Source organism: Apaloderma vittatum, unplaced genomic scaffold, assembly GCF_000703405.1.
Source record: "Apaloderma vittatum isolate BGI_N311 unplaced genomic scaffold, ASM70340v1 scaffold1084, whole genome shotgun sequence".
In the NCBI taxonomy this organism is placed as follows: Eukaryota; Metazoa; Chordata; class Aves; order Trogoniformes; family Trogonidae; genus Apaloderma; species Apaloderma vittatum.
The window spans coordinates 73,944-93,084 of NW_009714147.1; the positions used below are offsets into that span (position 1 = coordinate 73,944).

Genomic DNA, 19,141 nt, shown 5'->3' on the forward strand with positions numbered 1-19,141 from the left:
TGTACCACTGAGCTGTTCCCTAGAAAATGTTAGAGCAGTTGAAGCTCTCGGGGAGAACCTGGTTCTGCAGATCTGAGACAGCTTTGAGTTGTCTGAGGAAGGTGTCATCCAGGCCCTTAGGGGTGTCATCCAGGCCCTTAGGGGTGTCATCCACCCCAATCGAGGGGTCTGTAACAGGTACTTGTCAGGATGTCAATCTTGCTGGTGATCCCTCTGATTCGGACCCAAGGCATTCAACATACCTGTCGTCCATAACTAACCTCTGTGCATTCAAACAGCTCTTAAAATAGCAACAGTGAAGTGATACTTAGATAGGGAGATATATCTAATAGGGAAGTGGCTTGTTTGAGACAAGAGAGGATGTCTAATTTGGGTTCTTCATACACTGTAAGAAATTGTCACAAAGCCTAAATCGGATCTTATATATACACTCTTAATTTTGATACCTGTTGGAGAATGGAGATAGAAATTCAAGTCCTTTATTTCTGGAGTTTTTCTAGGAATGCTTTTTTCTCTCACCCCTCCGTTAATGGACTGCTGAAAGTAATGAGATTTGGCAGTGAAATCTTCCACATGGCAACTTGGAGATTAGAAAGGAAGATACTGTTTTCTAGGAGTTTAACTGAGTTAGTTCAGCTCTTACAAGGAAGTATGATAAGAGAGATTGTGCCAGTCTGAAGACCTTGCATTTGTTCATAGACTAGTGTGAAGTAACGGTTCTTTAGCAGGAGTTTTGCTTTACATATAGCAACTTTAATGCAAAACATATTCTATTACATGTCCTGTGCATTATTTTATATGTGATATTATGTAGACCTTGAGTAGATCCCACTTGGCCATTGTTTAAATATGTGAGATTTCAGACATAAATTTGCAAAGCTAAAATGAAAAATATACTTAACTGTTGACATTGATTTTATTAGACAAAAATGTTTCATAATTTGTATGCTTCCTGTTCTCTAACTTTAGATTCGATACAAGACCAATGAACCAGTATGGGAGGAAAACTTTACTTTCTTTGTACACAATCCCAAAAGACAAGATCTTGAAGTTGAGGTATGTTGTGCCACACTCTTTAGGTAACTTTCCTTTCTAAGGCATTGCGGTACATTATAGGCAGTTACATCCCAAGGAAGTATTTGCTTTATATAAACACTGTATTCCATTAAACTGCTGATGTATCATTTGCATAGTTTAAAGAGACTGAAATTTAAATGAGGACTGTCCTAGATACTATTCATCTAAAAAACGTGAGAATTCATTTTCACATAGACCATTTGGAAACTAGGTAGTTATTTTGACTTAAGGTCCAGTAGATGTGATGGTTAGTTTTGTGTCTGGCTTTTGCTGTAGAAGATAGGGATGAAGAAACTAGGCATTGAATATCTCTGCTATTTCCTTCTTCAGTGTAAAGTAATTTTATGATCAGGGAAATTTGGTTTAAGAACAAACTGCATTCAATTTTTTTGTTTTCAAATAAAACTATCATTTTCTTTTCTTTCTCTGAATTTTTACAAAGCAGATGATACTAAATGACTTGTCTTCTGTGTTCCTTCAGGTGAGGGACGAGCAGCACCAGTGTTCTTTGGGGAACTTCAAACTGCCTCTAAGCCAGTTGCTAGAGACTGAAGACTTAACTATGCATCAGCGGTTCCACCTGAGCAACTCTGGTCCAAACAGCACTATAAACATGAAGATTGCACTCAGGGTACTCTAAAACATTTTTGCTAAATAGGAAAGCATGACTGAGACTGTGACTCCTGGTTTTCTGCTTTTATGAAGCAGATTCCTTCGGTATCACAATGCCAAGTGTTCTTAGCTGTTGGCAGTGCTATCAAGTAGACAAAGATAACCTCTAATTTAAATGTATTCTATTTCAAACCCAGAACGTTCTCACAGCAAAACAGTAATCAGCTGTTTTAATTAAGACTGAGCTTCCCTGTGGTTTTAGGTTCAGATATCATGTTTGGAACCTGAATTCGTCTGAATCTTTCATGTTTCAGTAGGCTACAGATCAGTGAAATCATCTTCCATCTTACAGAAATGGAACTGAGGTCATGATGGCCTAAAAAGAATAAAGTTTATAGGGAAAGGAAGTACCTTCGTAGTACTGGAAAAATTCAGACAAACTTGCAAGCACATTGGAGTTTTGAAGCTAAAATGTGCATACCTGAAAGTTGGTTTGTCTTTTTCCCCAGCTAAATTATTTGATTTCATAAGGTAGTTTATCTGTAATGCTGTCAAAGTTCTGTTAACTGCTGTTACTTGTTTTCCTCTGAAGCACTTTCTTGCTTACTTGCCATTAGTAAATCAAAGTAACCTATAGAAGAGAAAATAAGGGCAATGAGTGAGAAGAATTTGTGATGTAGGATTAAATTTTAAGATTAGTAGAAAAAAATTACAGAACAGCTTTCCAGGTGGCTAGAGCTGCAAAATAAATCACATTTGCACTAGAAGTGTGTGGAGTGTGGGAAGGAAATAATAATTCTACATGAATGGAGACTTTCACATTGGTTTACAGTTACTGCAGTTTCCAAAAAGAAGATGGAGCTGCGTTTTGCTGTGCGAAAGGTTTTCTACTGTAGAGTGAATGTTTTTGGTCCTGCTTTAGTGTTGTAACTTAACAACCTGTCACCGGCCAGTACTCTTGTAGAAATAAATTTATTCCTGGTTTTTATATTGGAAAATAGTAATCTTATGTGTCTTTTTACTCTATCTAGGTCCTTTCTCTTGAAAAGCAAGCAAGATCTCCAGATCATCAACACTCAGCCCAAGTAAAAAGGCCATCTCTTTCCAAAGATGCAAGAAAATCATCTTTTAAGCCTCAGGTTCCTGTCTCACCACTACCTGATTCAAAAAAAACTGTTCCAGCTTCCCCAGTGACTGACAGTGATAAAAAGACTGATATAGGTGAAAAAAGTCAGCCTTCCAGTGCCAGCCCGCAGTGGCCAACAGATCTCAGCCGAAGTTCCTCCAGTCTTCATGCCTCTAACTTCTCCTACTCTCCCAGCCACCTCTCGGTCAAAGAGCCCACCCCTAGCATAGCCTCAGACATATCTCTGCCCATCGCCACGCAGGAGCTACGGCAAAGACTACGGCAGCTTGAGAAGTATGGTGTTAATTATTTGGTTTTGCAATCCATCTAAGTTGATTTATAAAAAAAATGTCCATCAGTGCAGCCAAAGAAAGAGTGCTTAGTTTGCATTTCTGTATTTTTTTTTCCTGTTGCAGTTTGAGTCTGGCATTCGAAAATCGCTCATTGTGATTTTCTGCTTCCTCCTGGACCCTTGGACAGATTCTGCAGTTAGAAGTCTACCTTACTATTGCGATGATCTGCTAGATAGTCACCTTGTTTTCATAGCTACACTCTGTAGGGCTAAAGAGAGTGGGATGGCAAGAGGGAACAGTTGTATTTTCAGTACAACATTAATCACTTTCATGGCAATAGTTTCCTGTTTCACTACTGAATCCTATTAGCATTAGTATTAATCCAATTCAGCTGAATATAGCTGGTCTTTTCAAATTACTCGGAGGGATTGTTAACTATAAAGAATGTTAAATGAATAGGCAGTTATTATTCAATTAACGAGGATTGCTGCAGCTATGCTTTCTTAAATTCTCTAATTCTTTTTTTACTTGCCTCAGTGGGCAGCTACACTTACCACTAAAGATAGCTGAGCGCCACTAAAGATAGCTGAGCAGTCATTCTGCTCTGAGTAGGGGAATGGAAACCATTAATTCCCTAGTCATGCAGCTTCTCTCTGAGTCTTAGTAGAAAGATTTTAGTTTTTTATTTGTAAGGGATTGAACCAATTCATCTTTTTCCCTATCAGAGTTCGTAGGATCCGTAGGTTGGAAGGAATCTCTAGAGGTCGGTCAGCCTTCTGCTAAAAGCAAATCCCGCGTCAAAGATAGATCAGATTTCCCAGGCCTTGTCCAAACAAGTTGTGAATATTGCCAAGAATGGAAATTCTGTAAACTTTCTCTCAGCAATTCCAGAGCTCAAACACTCCACTGTGAAAACGCTTTTTTCTTTATTTCGGATTGAAATTTATCTTGCTGCAACTTGACTGCTTTTAGGTGCTGTAATTTATTACTTTTTTATTATTATTTAAGAAAATACTGAATTGCTTTGTTCTAGTTCTTAAAGTGAGTGATTTGGGAATTTTCATAGTGTAACAACTTGTAGCTATTCACAGAAGAGGCACACCTCACCCTTTAAGTTATTTTTCAGGTAGTTGAGAAATTCCCAAGCATGCCATATACTGTCCTGTGTGAAATGGAAAGCACTCAAAAAAGCATTTCATACAATGAGGGAATTCTGCAAATACGGATTGTTCTTTAAAACAGAAATTCTTAAACATCGTGCTTGCTTTTTATTTAAGCATGACCTCTATTTGTAAGTGTAAATCAATTCTAACCTTATTTCAGTGGCATGAGCTACAGAAAAGTAAAATGGCAGTGTTCATACTGTGATTTGAGCTTTTAAGGCAATAAGTGGGTTTAAGTATCACTATTTTAATCCTAAGAATCCCTCAATTTCTGCATTAGAGAATTTAGAAAAGAATGAGCTGCTCTTCTAATTGGTTTCTGTCCGTAGGTAAGCGTCGCCCATCAGTGAGTGAGTTTGTACCGTAATTCTTTCCAATTTCCTAGGTACTGCTTTAAAGCTTATTTTGGGTTAAGTTCTCTATTAATCCTGGTTTTCAAAGTACTGAAGACCATCTGACCTCTAAACTGACCGGAATACCTAGTTTATTTTGTAGAGCAGAGCTGTTGAACAAGGAACAGAAGTACAAGAAACTGATGCAGATATGCTCAAATGCGTGCTCTCTTTCATGTTGGTCTGTTGAAAAGTTAAATGGAATAATACATGTTTTCAGGGAAAACTCAGCATATATTTTGGTTAGATCTTACTTTAAATATGCATTTTAAAAACTAAGTGTAATGTTTTACTTTTTTCCTGCAGTGGAACAACTCTGGGTCAGTCTCCATTAGGACAGATTCAGCTCACAATTCGTCATAGTTCACAAAGAAACAAGCTGATTGTGGTAGTGCATTCCTGAAAAAAAAGAGCATAATATGCCAAATTTCATTTCTGTGTATATTTCTTTGTGAACTTTGTCATATCTTGGGTTGTCTGGATGAACTCCATTATTTTTAAAATAACATACTGATTGTAATTATCTGTAAATACAAAAAAAATACAGAGCTATATTTGGAATCAGTAAAAACTTTGCTGAAGATTTTGTTATGATTTTGTATTTGTCCCTTATGCCTCTCAGATTTTACATGAAAATGTAGATTATCAGCAGTGTCTGAAGCTATCTCTAGGAGACTGAATTTTTCATGGAGTGACGAAAACATGATTTTTGAAAAGCCATATATAAACTTTGAGTTGGAATTTAACAAAAATTGTGTTCCCACCTCTGCCATCTGCTCATAATGTGTTTGATCTCGTATGGGTCACTGCTTGGCATTATTTTTAAGTTTTCCACTGCTGTTAGATCTATGTGCTGTATCCTGTGTGTCAAACTTTGCGCAGGATATCTTACAACCAATTAATGTTTTAAGTTATGGTCACATAGACACTTATATTCAGCAATATCTGATTTATTTTCTAAATGCTTTTCCTTTTTTTTTTTTCCACTGGCCACAGAAATCTAATAGCGTTTTCAGAAGAGGGATCCGATCCATACGTGCGAATGTATTTATTGCCTGATAAGAGACGATCGGGAAGAAGAAAAACACATGTATCAAAGAAGACATTAAACCCAGTGTTTGATCAAATGTATGTTCTAAACTATGTGTGATAGCTTTATATCATGTAGCTAACAAAGCTGTCAAAGCAGGATTTCTCTGCTTACCTGAATGGATGAGCTTTTAAAACTCCTAGTTGTCACCACCAGACATTCTGCTATAATAGCCCTTCCCATCCTTCCACTCGCTGTTACCACTATAGCCCTTTTTGCTCTCTTACCAGTCACTTCTCTCTTCTTTCCTGCCTTATCCTGTGTCAGTTATGTCCCCTTTGTGCTGGAAGAAGTGTGCACTCCTCTGGGAGAGGGTCAGGACATGAGTGCCTTTCAGCCAGCCCGTGCTGTTGGTAACCCTTCCTGCCAGGAAGCGTCCCGATCCCGCCCGGCCAGTTGAAATGCCTGGCTGATAGATGCTGCCTCGGTGGGACTGACCAGACAGTGTCTATGCGTGATCTGGTTGCTCAGTCAGTCCACTTGGTGGCACTTCTCAGCGTCCAGGGAGTCAGGAAATTTCCTCGTAGGTTGTATACTGGCCCATAGGTTGGAAGTTGTGCGAGCTCATGCAACGTTATATTGCATAAAAATTTTTATCTTTGCACTCAGCTTTTTGATGACAGTTGCCCTCGCACATGCATCATCCTTACTCCCACAGGCATCATTTTTCAGTAAAGATCTTTCTCTACAGACAGAAAATTAATTTGGGGGAGACGACGTATCAGTCCATTCTGTCCAAGGGACATGTGGAAGTCATTAGTTAGAGGCTCTGGTAGGTTTTCCTGATAGTGCAGCTTTCTCCTGTTTATTCGAGGTAATTTGTTTTGCTGTGCCTTTCCAAGTAAAATGTATTGCAAATCAATAAAGCTGTTTAAGAACTGTAGTGACAAATAGATACAGATTGTGAAATAGTCTTGCCCGCCCTTCCTGTAAGTTTCAGATCTAGCAAACGAAATGTATTCTTCCTTAAAAGTTGATAGGTTTTCTTGGTGTGCCAGGAAAGAAAAGAAGGCTGGTTATTGAGGACCAAGGATCAGTAAGACTGACCAGTTTTACCCTTTTTTGAGATTGTAGAGACCAGAGGTAATAGAAGTCTTAAACATTTAATGCTGGTATCGGTCATAGTATTGAAGAAATTTTAGGCAAGGCATTGGGATTTTTTTCTTCATTTATCTCACACCTTGGTTTTTGTTTGAGGACAGGGCTGGTTATAATTTGAATTGTTGTTTAGCTGTAGGAACTGAACCTGCACTTGAGGTAAAAAATTGTCTCTAAACTATCACCTTGCTTGTCAGATTTGATTTCAGTGTTTCCCTGCCTGAAGTACAGAGAAGAACACTAGATGTAGCAGTGAAGAACAGTGGTGGTTTCTTGTCCAAGGATAAAGGGCTGCTTGGCAAAGTAAGTTGTTAATGAGCAAATTCTGATAATACAGCATGTTCTAATATAAGACTAAAATCTTTTTGTGATATGAGCTTGTTACTGTTGACTGAAGCACCTGACTCAGGTGTGAAGGTTTTAAAAATTTTACAGGACTTAAATGTTCAGCTTCAGTAGGGGCAGGAACAAACTGCAGAGACAGGTATAAAAAGATGAGGCAGTAATTGCTTCTAGAGAATGATAAGTTCTGAGGCTCACAGGAACAAACCTGCATGTCAGACTTATTAATCGTACAGTCAGGGAAAGAAAATAACCAGCAGAGAACAGGCAGTATCTATCTCAGAAATCGTTCAGACAAAACTGGACAGACAAGCAAGAGTACTTAGAGAAGCACACAGAACAGATCTATGCTTAGTAATTAAAATCCCAGATTGTAAAATCTATGACAAAGAACTGCCACTGGAGATCTTCTCAATGCAGAAACCAGCTACTGTGTTTACAACTTTGCTGTTCTGTAGGCGCTCATTAAATTACTTTATTTCCTACACATGTGATTTGGAGCATGCAAAAACGAGTAGTAAATTCTTGCACTGTGCAAATTCCCATGTCCAAGCTCTGTAAAGAGAGTGAGAGAGAGCAGAACTGTGGTCAGTACGTGGTCAACTTTGTTATTAATTTCCCTGTTTAGCAGGAAGGCTGTTGGCTTGAACTTACCAGCTGATTGCCATTGCCAGAATAGGCCATGTTCAGAACTTAGGCCTGCAGAGTGCTCTGGGACTGAATCACTAAAGTGTATAGATTTTTAGGTCAAAACCAGCAACTTTACTGCAAGTTGGGCAGATAGCTACGATGACAAAGACATAAAATAAATTGTTTATTAATAGCATTACTTACACTGTAGTTTACAGGATTGTCAGATTTGATCTTTAAAAGACATAAGATAAAGGGCACACATAATGCACTGATTGCTAATGTACCTTTCCACAGTTATTGATACCTCTGGCATCTGAAGAACTTGCTAAAGGCTGGACCCAGTGGTAAGCATACGAGTTCCTTTATATACTGCTTTAGTAATGCTACATACTGATAACTGGTGTTTTAATAATACATGCTAAATGTAAAAAAATATTTTTTTTTTGTTTTCAGGTATGATTTAACAGAAGACGGTACAAGGCCACAGGGTGCAAGTTAGGCCCATGGATACTGAGAAATCCCCACGCATAATTTTGCCAACTTTTATATATTTTTAAAGCGTTGTTCTCACAGATGTACCAATATTATTTTTATAGCTTTACTGATTTAGTTCTTAGGCATATCCCCAATAATTTTATAACACTTGGTCATTTTATGTAGACATAGCCTTTCTCATTGTTAAACTTCGTATTTTAATTTGCTAAACAATTTTATGTGTTACTGTAATGTGCAATAGTACAGTAAAGTAACGTTTTGTGTTTAAATTGATTCTTCTGACAGCTGTACCTATTAGGAAGTGAAAAGATTACGTTCTGCTGTTTTCCTGCCTTGTTTTGTATCTCACCAAGGTATACTGTACCATGTAAATATAGACTATTTTTTTATAATTCTTTCATGCTGGTTTGAATTCAGAAGAAAATGAGATAAAGGTTATAGATATTTTCTTCTAAATGCATGTTAATTTCTTCACATGAATCTCTTTTTGTCTTTGCAGCACAATGGTCTTAATCATTTTGTGATATTCTTAAAAAACAAACTGCAGAAAAACATTTTTACTTTTTTGTGTTTCTGGCCCAGTGTGGCTAGCTTAAAATGTACAAAACATTCACATTTTAATATTTATATATAAATGTATTATTTGGAAATCATGCTATAGAATATTCTAAACAAGAATGAGAATTCTATAAATATTGTATAAACAGAAGACGAGGTCCATGAATCACAGTTTCTAAATCTGAGTTTTCATTGAATGGAGTAAATATAACAAACAGTGCAGTTTTATTCTACAGGTTCACTTGGATTTTGTTATTTATTCCTGTATTCTGTAGTACTAGACATGTGACCTTTTGAAGGTATGAGGACATGGATTTTTCTGTATTATAAACAAGATCTCTGACCACTTAGAACTGTCCTTCCTGCCGTGTTTCCATGGTTTATAAGGTATACAAATCAGCTTTCAATGTAAGTTCATATAGTAGGCATACGTACAAGACATGTTATTTTTATGATACAATACTGTGCTAAATAGTATATTGTGCTGTACCTTCTGTAATACTAAAATGGAGCACCAGTAGGTAAGAAAGTGTGAAACGAAGCTGAGACGGACTGTCTTTACAGTTCCTTCATTGCTACTGAGTGTGTTTGGTGCATGAAAAAGGTGCACTTTGGCGGTCCACACAGTTTTCTTGAGAAATAATGGCATTCTGCTGAAACGTTGCCCAGCCTGCTGCATGGCTATGGCAGCGATATGGTTAGCACAACCTGATCAAATACACAGTTGAGAGTTGAAGGGATAGCATCAGCCTAAACAGCTGAGCTCATAACTCTAATTTTGTTGGAATTATGGGGAATTTTTTTTTTTATTCAGAACTGATTTTTTTTTTCTTTTTCTGGTATGGTTTCTCAGACTGTTATAAAAATGTGCATTAAGAATCCAAGAGAACAGTTCAGCTCGTTCAGAGCCAACACCCTCATTCTTGGAGAAGTATGCAATTAGACAAAGTATGTTATTTAGCCAAGATTCTAGAATAATCTCTCAGCCAAGAAAGAATTTTAAAGCAGAATAATAAACTCCTGAAAGTTAGCTTTATTCTAAGATTACTGGCAGAACCTTAATTCTAGGTGTAGAATATGCCTACAATACTAGACATACCAAAGTGCCTACCATAGATGTAGCTTTTTGTCTTTTTCACGTTTAACAATTAATTCATTTCAGTTTGTCTCAGTTAAGATTAACATGAACATTTGTCACGAATGTGTGTGACATGCACGCATACACTCTATACAGTGATGGCCTTCTTGTTGCCACATTTTATACAAGACAGTTCTAGCAAACGTAAATTTTGCCGCTGTTACTTTCTGATGGACTGTGCAAGATAGAGAGGTTCTTTGTAAGAAAACATTTCCATTTGAAGGCTTCACTCTATAGTGGAATGTATGACTATCTATCTACGCTCATCTACTAATATGAAATGTAATATATAATAAAATACATATTTTGTTTGCTAGTTCTCCATTAAAATGTTACGAATGGAAAGACAGAGATTGTAATACAATGAAAATGCAGAAAGTGAAAGCTGATCTAAAACGAAGGAGGTCTAAGAGCAGCAGTTCAGCGTAATTGTCTTGTGCCTTGGTTCAGCTCAAGGTGGAAGGACATTTGCTGTACATCTTGGCCAGTGACTCCCCAGATTTTGATCCCGTGCCAAGAGATGGGCCGTTAAACTAATTTGGTGTTTCAAGTCTTAAACCTGGAGTCAGATCTTGGAAAACTCTGCACTTCAAAGAAGTGCATATTCTATCTTCTCAAGTCTTGAGGGGGAAAATATTGCTGTGTTTGGCTAAATGTGATATGATAGCACAAAGTGAGTAACTGAATAAAGTGTATAGGACAGATTTCCAAAATAGCTTGCAACATGAAATTGGGGATGGGTTCTTAAGAGAGCTCAGTTCCCATTTAGGAATATAAAATGAAGAGGTGAATTGTCGTCGTAATTCAGCAACAGGAATTCCCATTGACCGTAATCAGTCCTGGATGCCAGACACTTTAGAAATGTTCTCCTGAGTGAATTTGGATCAGAACATAATTGCTTAGATGAGATTGATTCTTTTGATGGTGGAAACAAACCTCTGTATCATAGCTACAAATTCTGATTGTACCATTTATATGAAAGTAAGAAGGACAAATTTTTTTCTCTGGGCAGAAATTGCACCTCACTATCAAGCCAATGTATTCAGTATCAGCTGATAGCTTTTCATGTAGTTCTTGTTTATCCTGTGCCTTAAAATATGAACATATGAAGATGTTTAAGAGATGGCTAAAAATAAGCTTTGTTACCTGTATGTACAAACACATTCTCTACTGTCGAAACTGTTTTTAGAATTACTCTGCTTCACTGACAAGAAAACCAGCTTTCTTAATTACAGCAGTGGTATAACGCAAACTCAAATCAGCATGCATATCACTTGGATTTGGATTAAGAGTTTCAATTTTGTCTTGAATCCTTTATCAGAGCTGCAGCAAATGGTGAGAGTTGAACTGCGAACAAAGGGTAATCAATTTTGTACAGATTGCCTTTTTTGCTCATGTAATTCTACATTATGATGCATGTATTTATTCAATAAACGGTTCATATGGAAGTCAGTGTGTTGCTTCCCTCTACGGACACGCTCCCTTTTCCTCTCCTTTGCACATCCCTGTCCAAATTGAATCATAGAACCATAGAATGGCCTAGGCTGGAAGGGACCTTAGAGATCATTTAATCCAACCTCCCTGTCATGGACAGGGACGCCTCTCAACTAGATCAGGCAACACCTGGGGACGGAACGGGGATCGAATCCACGACCTTGATGTTATCAGCACCACGCTCTAACCGACTGCAGTAATACAGTGAGGTGAATTCTTGAAATACGCTCATGTATGCTGACCACCTGAACCTAGGTACTCTTGCTGTAAGGTATGTAGGCAGATTATTGAGTTTTACATGAGAAAAAGTGGAGTGAGAAGTAGAGGGATACTTCACTGGGGAATTCCACGCTTGTTGGTCTGCAAGATTCACATGTAAGAATTAGGAGATCCTTTGCTCAACTTAGGTTTCTAGGTTTTTTTTCTTTTAAAATGATTAATTGTAATAATTGTTCTAGCATTTACTAATCCATGGTCATTAATTATGTTTACAAAAGGATATAGAACTGCATGTAATTGCCTTCGATTTAGAACCAACAGATTTCTACATGTGGCATTCTTTTCTGGCCTCCCACTTGCTTGGTAAGGCACATACTGACAGAAAATATAATCACATACTGCAAAGTAAGAAAAGAGGTGTTGAGTGTTATCTCTGTTACAGAACAGCCACAGAAATTATGCTGTTTGCATTAAAGTTTAAAATTAATTATGATACCTCTTCCCTTAAACAGCTACAACTTGTCAGAATTCCTAACGGTCAGTCAATTTTCATCAGCCATAAATAAAAGCTGCAGAAGTTCATCACCCAGTCATTTAGAAAGGACGCCAGTGGATAATCTTAGAGACTAACCACAAAATTATGTTCAGTTTTGTGTTGGTTTCTTCTCCTAAGGCATGTATTTTCCTTTTTTAGCAGAATAAAGGGCTTTTGCTAGTCAGTGGGAAGGCAGCTAAAGCCAGGTAAAAGCATGCCCATCTTCACAAGTCCCTCACAGCAAGGTGCTTCTGGATGGCGCCATTGCTGGCAGTGCCCATACTGATCAGGCATTGGCATTTTCCATTCAGTCCCACAAGACAGGTGGTAACTGGATCAGCACCTGCAAAAAAATGCTGTCAAGGTAGTCACAATATCCTACCAGAAAGCAGAAATAGCTGTGCAAGACACTCCTCCAGATGGATTTGATATTAATTTGATGGGCTCAGCCAAGCCTAGATTTTTTCTTAATATTCACTGTACTGTTTAAGCTGCTTTGGACCATGATTTAGTGGATCCAGCCTCCATCTAAGAGCAGTATTTCCCAATGCATTTACCAATACGGTTACTTTAGGTACTTTCTCAGAAATTGGTTTTCTATGTGGTTTCTACTTTAATCAGTTTAATTATTTATATATTCCCACAAACAAACTCTGAATGATGGATGGTACCAGTGATATTTAGTAGTAAGAGCCAAAACTTCAGATGATATCCCAGACCTATTTGTGGCTGTAGCTGGTTGCTGAAGGAGTCAGGATGTTTAATTACAAATGGTGTTTTTATACATCTTAACGAAGTGTCTGTCACTATGTGCTCTCCTACTGATTTCTAAGGCTGTCAGGTTCTCAGTAATATTCTCAGCCACCTTCTGAAATATGTTATTTGAAAAACACAAAGCAGCTGAAGTAAAAACCCAACTTAGATTTTTTTTCAGTATTATGCAGTGAATTTAGGTGCCAGATTAGATGGCAGCTCTGGGAGAAAAGTTCTGTAATCTGTGTTCATGTGATCGAGGTGACACTCTGTTCTCACCGTCTGCAGGGAATATTGCTTGCCAGTCACCTACAGCGGAATCCAATTTTGAGCCAAGTACTACATATCTGTTTCCTCAGATGCTGCCAAAGTGAAGCCAACCTGTCTTCCCCTGTTGTTTCTTTGAGTCCTGAGTTGACATAAACTTTATTGCAAAGGAACTAAGGGCTAGTAGTGACCATTCTTCCCTTCAAGATCCATATAGAAACAGGTTCAAGGACGGACGAAGGTAGGCAAGGTTCCAGCCTTTCACCCCCAGGCTGTGGTAGGAGTGGGGGACCCTTGTTCCTCTTGGCTTGGGGACAGGGTCTGTTCCTGCCAGGACTTGACAGTACAACCACCTGGTGTGTCACACCTCAGCCTCAGGGCAAGAACTGTCATGCAGAAGAAAGCTGGACGTCCCAGCAACCCCGGCTGTCCTGTGATTTCATTCATGAGGCGCATGGTAAGAATTTATTGTGTAACTCATGATCAGATTTATTTATTATCTAAGCAAAGTAGTTCCTTGCAGCAGGAGGTTGCACTAGGTTACCTGCTGAGGTCCCTTCTAACCCAAATTATTCTGCGACTCTCTAGTATATTTTTTTAAATGTTAAAGATCACTACATGTATTGGGGGTCTTGTGCACTCTTGAGCCTGTGCAGTAGGACTTACTGAGCATTTTGCTGCCTGACCCCCAAGTCCTCAAGAGATGGGCATGTAGCAACTCTGGCTGGAAAAAAAAAATGGAACACGTAGCACGAAGTTGCAAGCTTTAAGTCAGGATGAAAAATTTTGTAGTAATTGAAAATATATTAATCTATGTGTAGAAGTTGAGTTGCAATGTAGATAATGCTAGCAAAGTGGTAATTGACTGTAGGTACTGGATGAAGGTCCTTAATTTTACTGGATAACAGGGATGAGATCCCTGAAACAAAAAATTTGTGCATGTTTTTAATGGTGGTTGCTTCCAGCATCAAATTTAAAATAAGACATTTTATTCGCCAGTTGAATTTGCAAGCTAAGGTGTTATTCTACAACTCTCAGAGACCGACAACTGGAGCTTAGCAAGCATTTCACAAAGATTAATAATTTAGTAAAAATATTCTGCAAGACAGTTCCATGCAGATTCCAATATGGGAGAAATACTTCAACTGATAGGCTGAAATCCCTCAAGCATTTTGCCTGTTTTTTCACTGCTATTTGGAAGCTTAATTGAAGTTATCGCGTTGCAATGTTTCCACCTAGAATAAGTAAGACCTTTTATCTGGTTTTGTATCAGTCATGAACGCAAATGTGACAACCACTGAATGGGTGCTCTGTTTTAACTTTCAGGTAAGAGCCTAGCTGGATAAATTTGACCAGCTACGACAACAGCACCCGAATGAAGAACTTGGATTGTCTCTAGACCTGCCATTCATACGGATGATTGAAATCAAAGGTAATGAAAATGAGTTAATGGAAATGGCTGTTTGTGACTCATAGAATGGTAGTTGTAGCAATGCTGGTTCTTTGTGTCTTAGTCAGTAAATCATTAAGTAACTTGCATGTAAAATAGGTTGGAATTGAATGTTTAAAATACTAAGATGAGCTTTCTGGAAAGGTTTAAATGTTTTAGGCATCTTTGTCCTAGGTAATTTTTTATCATGCATTTTCAAAATCAGACTATCTGCAATGTAAAAAAAATTTAAAAATAAGAAAGCATTTTAGTTTTGCTTATCTTGTGTTTCACAATGAGACTTGAACACTTTGGGATTTATACTCATTACTGCACTTTTGTTTTCTGAAGATACCGTTACATTCCACTAGATGGTAGTGCAGACTCTGAAAAGCCTTTTTTCGCCACCTGCGCACTTCGTTTCTTCTACAATAATGAAGTGGTCTGGATTCCAGGCATCTTTGGGAGTGGCGCCTGCAGTCATCCTGTCTTAAAAGCAGTGAAAGTCAGGCATGGTCCCCACTGCACTCTGCTCTCCCCACCTGCTCTGAGGCACAGGCGATACTAAAAGAATTCATAATGAGGGTTAACAATACCTGGATCCAATTTGCCAAAATGTTTTTTGTAACAACATCTAGTCTTGAGGCACCAGGAAAGAAAACAACTGGATAATGTTTATAAATATGTCAAGGAGGAGTGTCAGGAGGATGGAGCCAGGCTCTTTTCATTGATCTCCAATGACAGGACAAGGGGCAGTGGATACAAGCTGGAACATAAGAGGTTCCACAAAAATATCAGGAAAAGCTTTGTCACTGTGAGGGTGACAGAGCCCTGGCACAGGCTGCCCAGGGAGGTTTTGGAGTCTTTTTCTCTGGAGACATTCAAAACCCACCCGGACACGTTCCTGTGTGACCTGCTGTAGGTGATCCTGCTCTGGCAGGGGGGCTGGACTAGATGATCTTCTGAGGTCCCTTCCAATCCCTGACATTCTGTGATTCTGTGACTCCTTTTATTTACGGCGGCATGGATTTAGCTAAGTAAATATTGTAATTTGTTTTTGTGTACATTTTATAGCATTTCGGAAATCTTTCTGTTTTCATGGCACCAACAGCCAAATAAAATTATTATGATTTATTAACAGTGCTTATAAGAGAGGAGGGATAACGACAAGCAAATAAGTATCTATTTCATAATAAAGTATTATAATAATGCAAAATAAGTATAGTTCCACTGTTTTCACGCCTTAAATTCACCTCGGTGTGAATACCCGGCAGTACGGGCAGGCTCCCACAGGGTGGCGGTTCGGTACTGTCAGAGCATCTACAGCGGCTCAAGGGAGTGGCTCCTCAGAAAAGCTTTTGCATACCCTGTGTGCATTTTATTGCCTGATTTGTGTTCGAGTTAACAAGGACCATTTACTTCCTCTGTAGTGAATGTTTGCGGGGTTTTTTATTTCCTGCTTAATCTCTTAAACTCTGAAATTGTTTCGTGTTAATATTAATAATTTAAGGGAAATAAGCAGCTTCACAGTCTAATCACACCACCACTGAAAACTGACAGTTGCCTCTGAATAAAGGATGGCATGATTGGCAGTAGTACCTTCAGGCAAGGGGAGATCTGGAGAAGTGGAATGGTGTGAAACTTCATCTCTCTCCCGTGCTGTTCAGATTATTTATCAAAGTATGCGAAGATCAAAAAAAAAAAATCAAGGGAAATGAATGCATGTAAATTATTAAGTCTGCCTCAGAGGATGAGCAGATTTCATGGATACTGTATTAACTGTAACAAACTTCATTACATATTCAGAGGAAAAGAAATAGGAGTAACAATTCTAACATGTTAGTAGATAATGTGTACAATAATCTCATCAGAAACTATTATCTAGAAAATAACACTGTAAATAGGAAAAAATTGTAGGTGTGAAGAAAGCATCTGATGTTCAGGGGATTATTTTTTTTTTCAAGTATTTATAGTGTTGAGTCATATACATTAGAACAGAATACTTGCTATAGTCCAAACTGCAATGTTCTTGTGAGAGATACTAGTAATTGAGATCTCTTATATAGGCCACCAACAAGAATAAAGACTTAAGAAGCAATAGCACAAAAGCAAATCTTTATTTGCTGTTGCTCAGCAACCATGTGTGGAAAGCCCATTTTTCATTTTTGCCTTAACTTCACTTGACAGGAAAATGATAATAAATATGAGATTATTATCACAGGGTATAGATTATTTTGAAATGATGAACAGATATGTCAAAAAGAGGCATGTAATTTGGTACTTTTGAAAGGGAGAACATTAGGGAAAGTGAAAATAGAGTTGTAGCTTCGTTACTAGCTTTGCAGTTAGTGCACAATTCTTGAATAAACCTACAAAACATTGTTCTGCCTCTGGTTTCCCTGTGTGGTCCTTTCAGTGAATCATCTGGTGTTAGTCTGTTGTTGTCTGTGTCAGCTTTTAGTTTCAATACCATGAAAAAATCATTCTGCGGTTGCTATGCAACACAAATTATAAGCAAAAATATGTTTTAGTTCGTTTGCTAAATGAATATGTGCCCAGCTAAATAAACAGTAACCAGGTGACTAATGTAGCATCTAATTAAAAGACTAATCAAGGTATTAATGACTTATTCAGTCCACATGAGACATGATAAGTAAATCCACCAGGTCAGATCAAAATGGCAAAGATTTAATATATGCAGAAAGGATAGACATTAGCACAATGTATAAATGTCAGATTTCATACTTTATTATTTGCTTTTACTATTCTACAAGGATGACAATTCCTCATATAACTTATTTCAAGCAAACTGTTTCACGGGGTTCTTGCACTGAACTGAATACCTAACTTAAGAAATAAAGTCAAGGCCGTAGGAGCTGAAACAACCCTAATTCTTGATCCTTCTTTACCATAGAGCAGAAAAATGCTCCCTTCTTTTGGTAGTCTGCTGCTGGAAGTCAACGCCTGCCGGCTGTCAGTGTGGGCCTTAGGGCTGGAGGACAGATGTTATTTCAAGTGACCGTCCAATGATCCATCATCTCTCCTGGGACTTTCCTCTGCAGTTGCCAGTGGGTGGATGTTGGTCATTTGCTGCATTGCCTTTTTCACACTTTAAAGGACAGAGGCCATTGCCTAGATGGAAATATGGTGTCAGGAGGTACATGTGTGCGTTCGGCTTCTGGTGGTGACGCGGACTGGCACTGAACTGCCAGTGAGTAGTTACATTGCTCGGGAAGATGGGGTTTTGGCTGCTGCCTCCTTCTGCTGTATTGTCCCTTCCTTGGGTACACAACCATCCCAATTACAACTTCTAAGTAATGTAACTTATTCTCCTACAGTACTTTCTACCTGGCACATATTTGTTTTTAAATATAGTTACTTCAGAAGTTTCAGGTGGATTCAGCTCAGGAATTAAAAGAGATTTTGGTTTTGGTAACATTAGTCATCTATTATGTACATTTTTAAAGCAATACAGAATAGCATTATTTATATGGGATAGACATACAATAAACTATCTTTCATATTACCGTCTTCAAATTGTATAAAAACAGGTAAATAGTTCACTCAAAAACTTAAAAAAAGAAACAAGGAAAAGTCTGTAAGTCAAATCTTTATGGCAGAAAATGTGGCAAGTCTTAATTTTGAATATAAACTGAGACTGTGAGAGGTAGGATTATTAAAGCAGATTTTATGTTAAAAACAAGAATATTAGCAGAAGACATAAACACTATTAAAAGTTGTGAATTTTTACATCTAACATTCAATCAAATCTGCATTACATCATGTTTTTAAAAACTACAGTCCAAAGAAGTCCAATCAGATCTGAAGACTTTTATAGAAATGATTGGGTTTTTTCTGTTTGTTTGCCTAGTAGCAGCGTATGCTGTACTGCTGTCACGGACTGAAAGTAACGAATTTCAGTCAAGCACCTACCTCTTCTGAAGAGCCAACAATCCTGAGAAACATTATTCTGCTGCAAATGCAAAACTGGAAGATACAAATTAAGCCCTTAACAAGACATATTGCCTGGTTTTGGTTGGCAGAAGAGCTCAAAACAAATGGAATGGGGTATATTACACAATTTGAAAGCTGATTATGTTTAATTCAAGCAATGCAGTCCAGCTGGTTTTGAACACCGAGGTCGCGGGTTCGATTCCTACTCGGTCCCCATGTGTTGCCTGGTCTGATCAAGAGGTGGCATCCCTGCCCATGACAGAGAGGTTGGACTAGATGATCTCTAAGGTCCCTTCCAGCCTAGGCCATTCTATGGTTCTACGATGCAATGATTCCATGATTTGCATGGCCTTGTGACATGGGTACCTCACTGCATCTTCTTGAGGGTCCCAGCAGCTGGCTGGCTCATTCGCTGAGCGTCCAGGCCCTCGAACACCACCACGGCTGGCAGGAAGACGACCCACCATGGCACA

General features: G+C 38.2%; 1 protein-coding gene across 1 annotated transcript in view; it reads left to right on the plus strand.

Moving 5' to 3' along the window:
- Window positions 1-8,325, plus strand: part of ESYT2 (extended synaptotagmin-like protein 2) — a 52,525-nt gene extending 44,200 nt beyond the window's left edge. Inside the window, exons 16-23 of the mRNA XM_009868626.1 lie at window positions 970-1,056; window positions 1,559-1,708; window positions 2,721-3,109; window positions 4,970-5,065; window positions 5,657-5,791; window positions 7,049-7,154; window positions 8,121-8,170; window positions 8,280-8,325. Of these exons, the coding sequence (XP_009866928.1) occupies window positions 970-1,056; window positions 1,559-1,708; window positions 2,721-3,109; window positions 4,970-5,065; window positions 5,657-5,791; window positions 7,049-7,154; window positions 8,121-8,170; window positions 8,280-8,325 (1,059 nt within the window). The remainder of the gene's footprint in view (window positions 1-969; window positions 1,057-1,558; window positions 1,709-2,720; window positions 3,110-4,969; window positions 5,066-5,656; window positions 5,792-7,048; window positions 7,155-8,120; window positions 8,171-8,279) is intronic.
- Window positions 8,326-19,141: the final 10,816 nt, after the last annotated feature.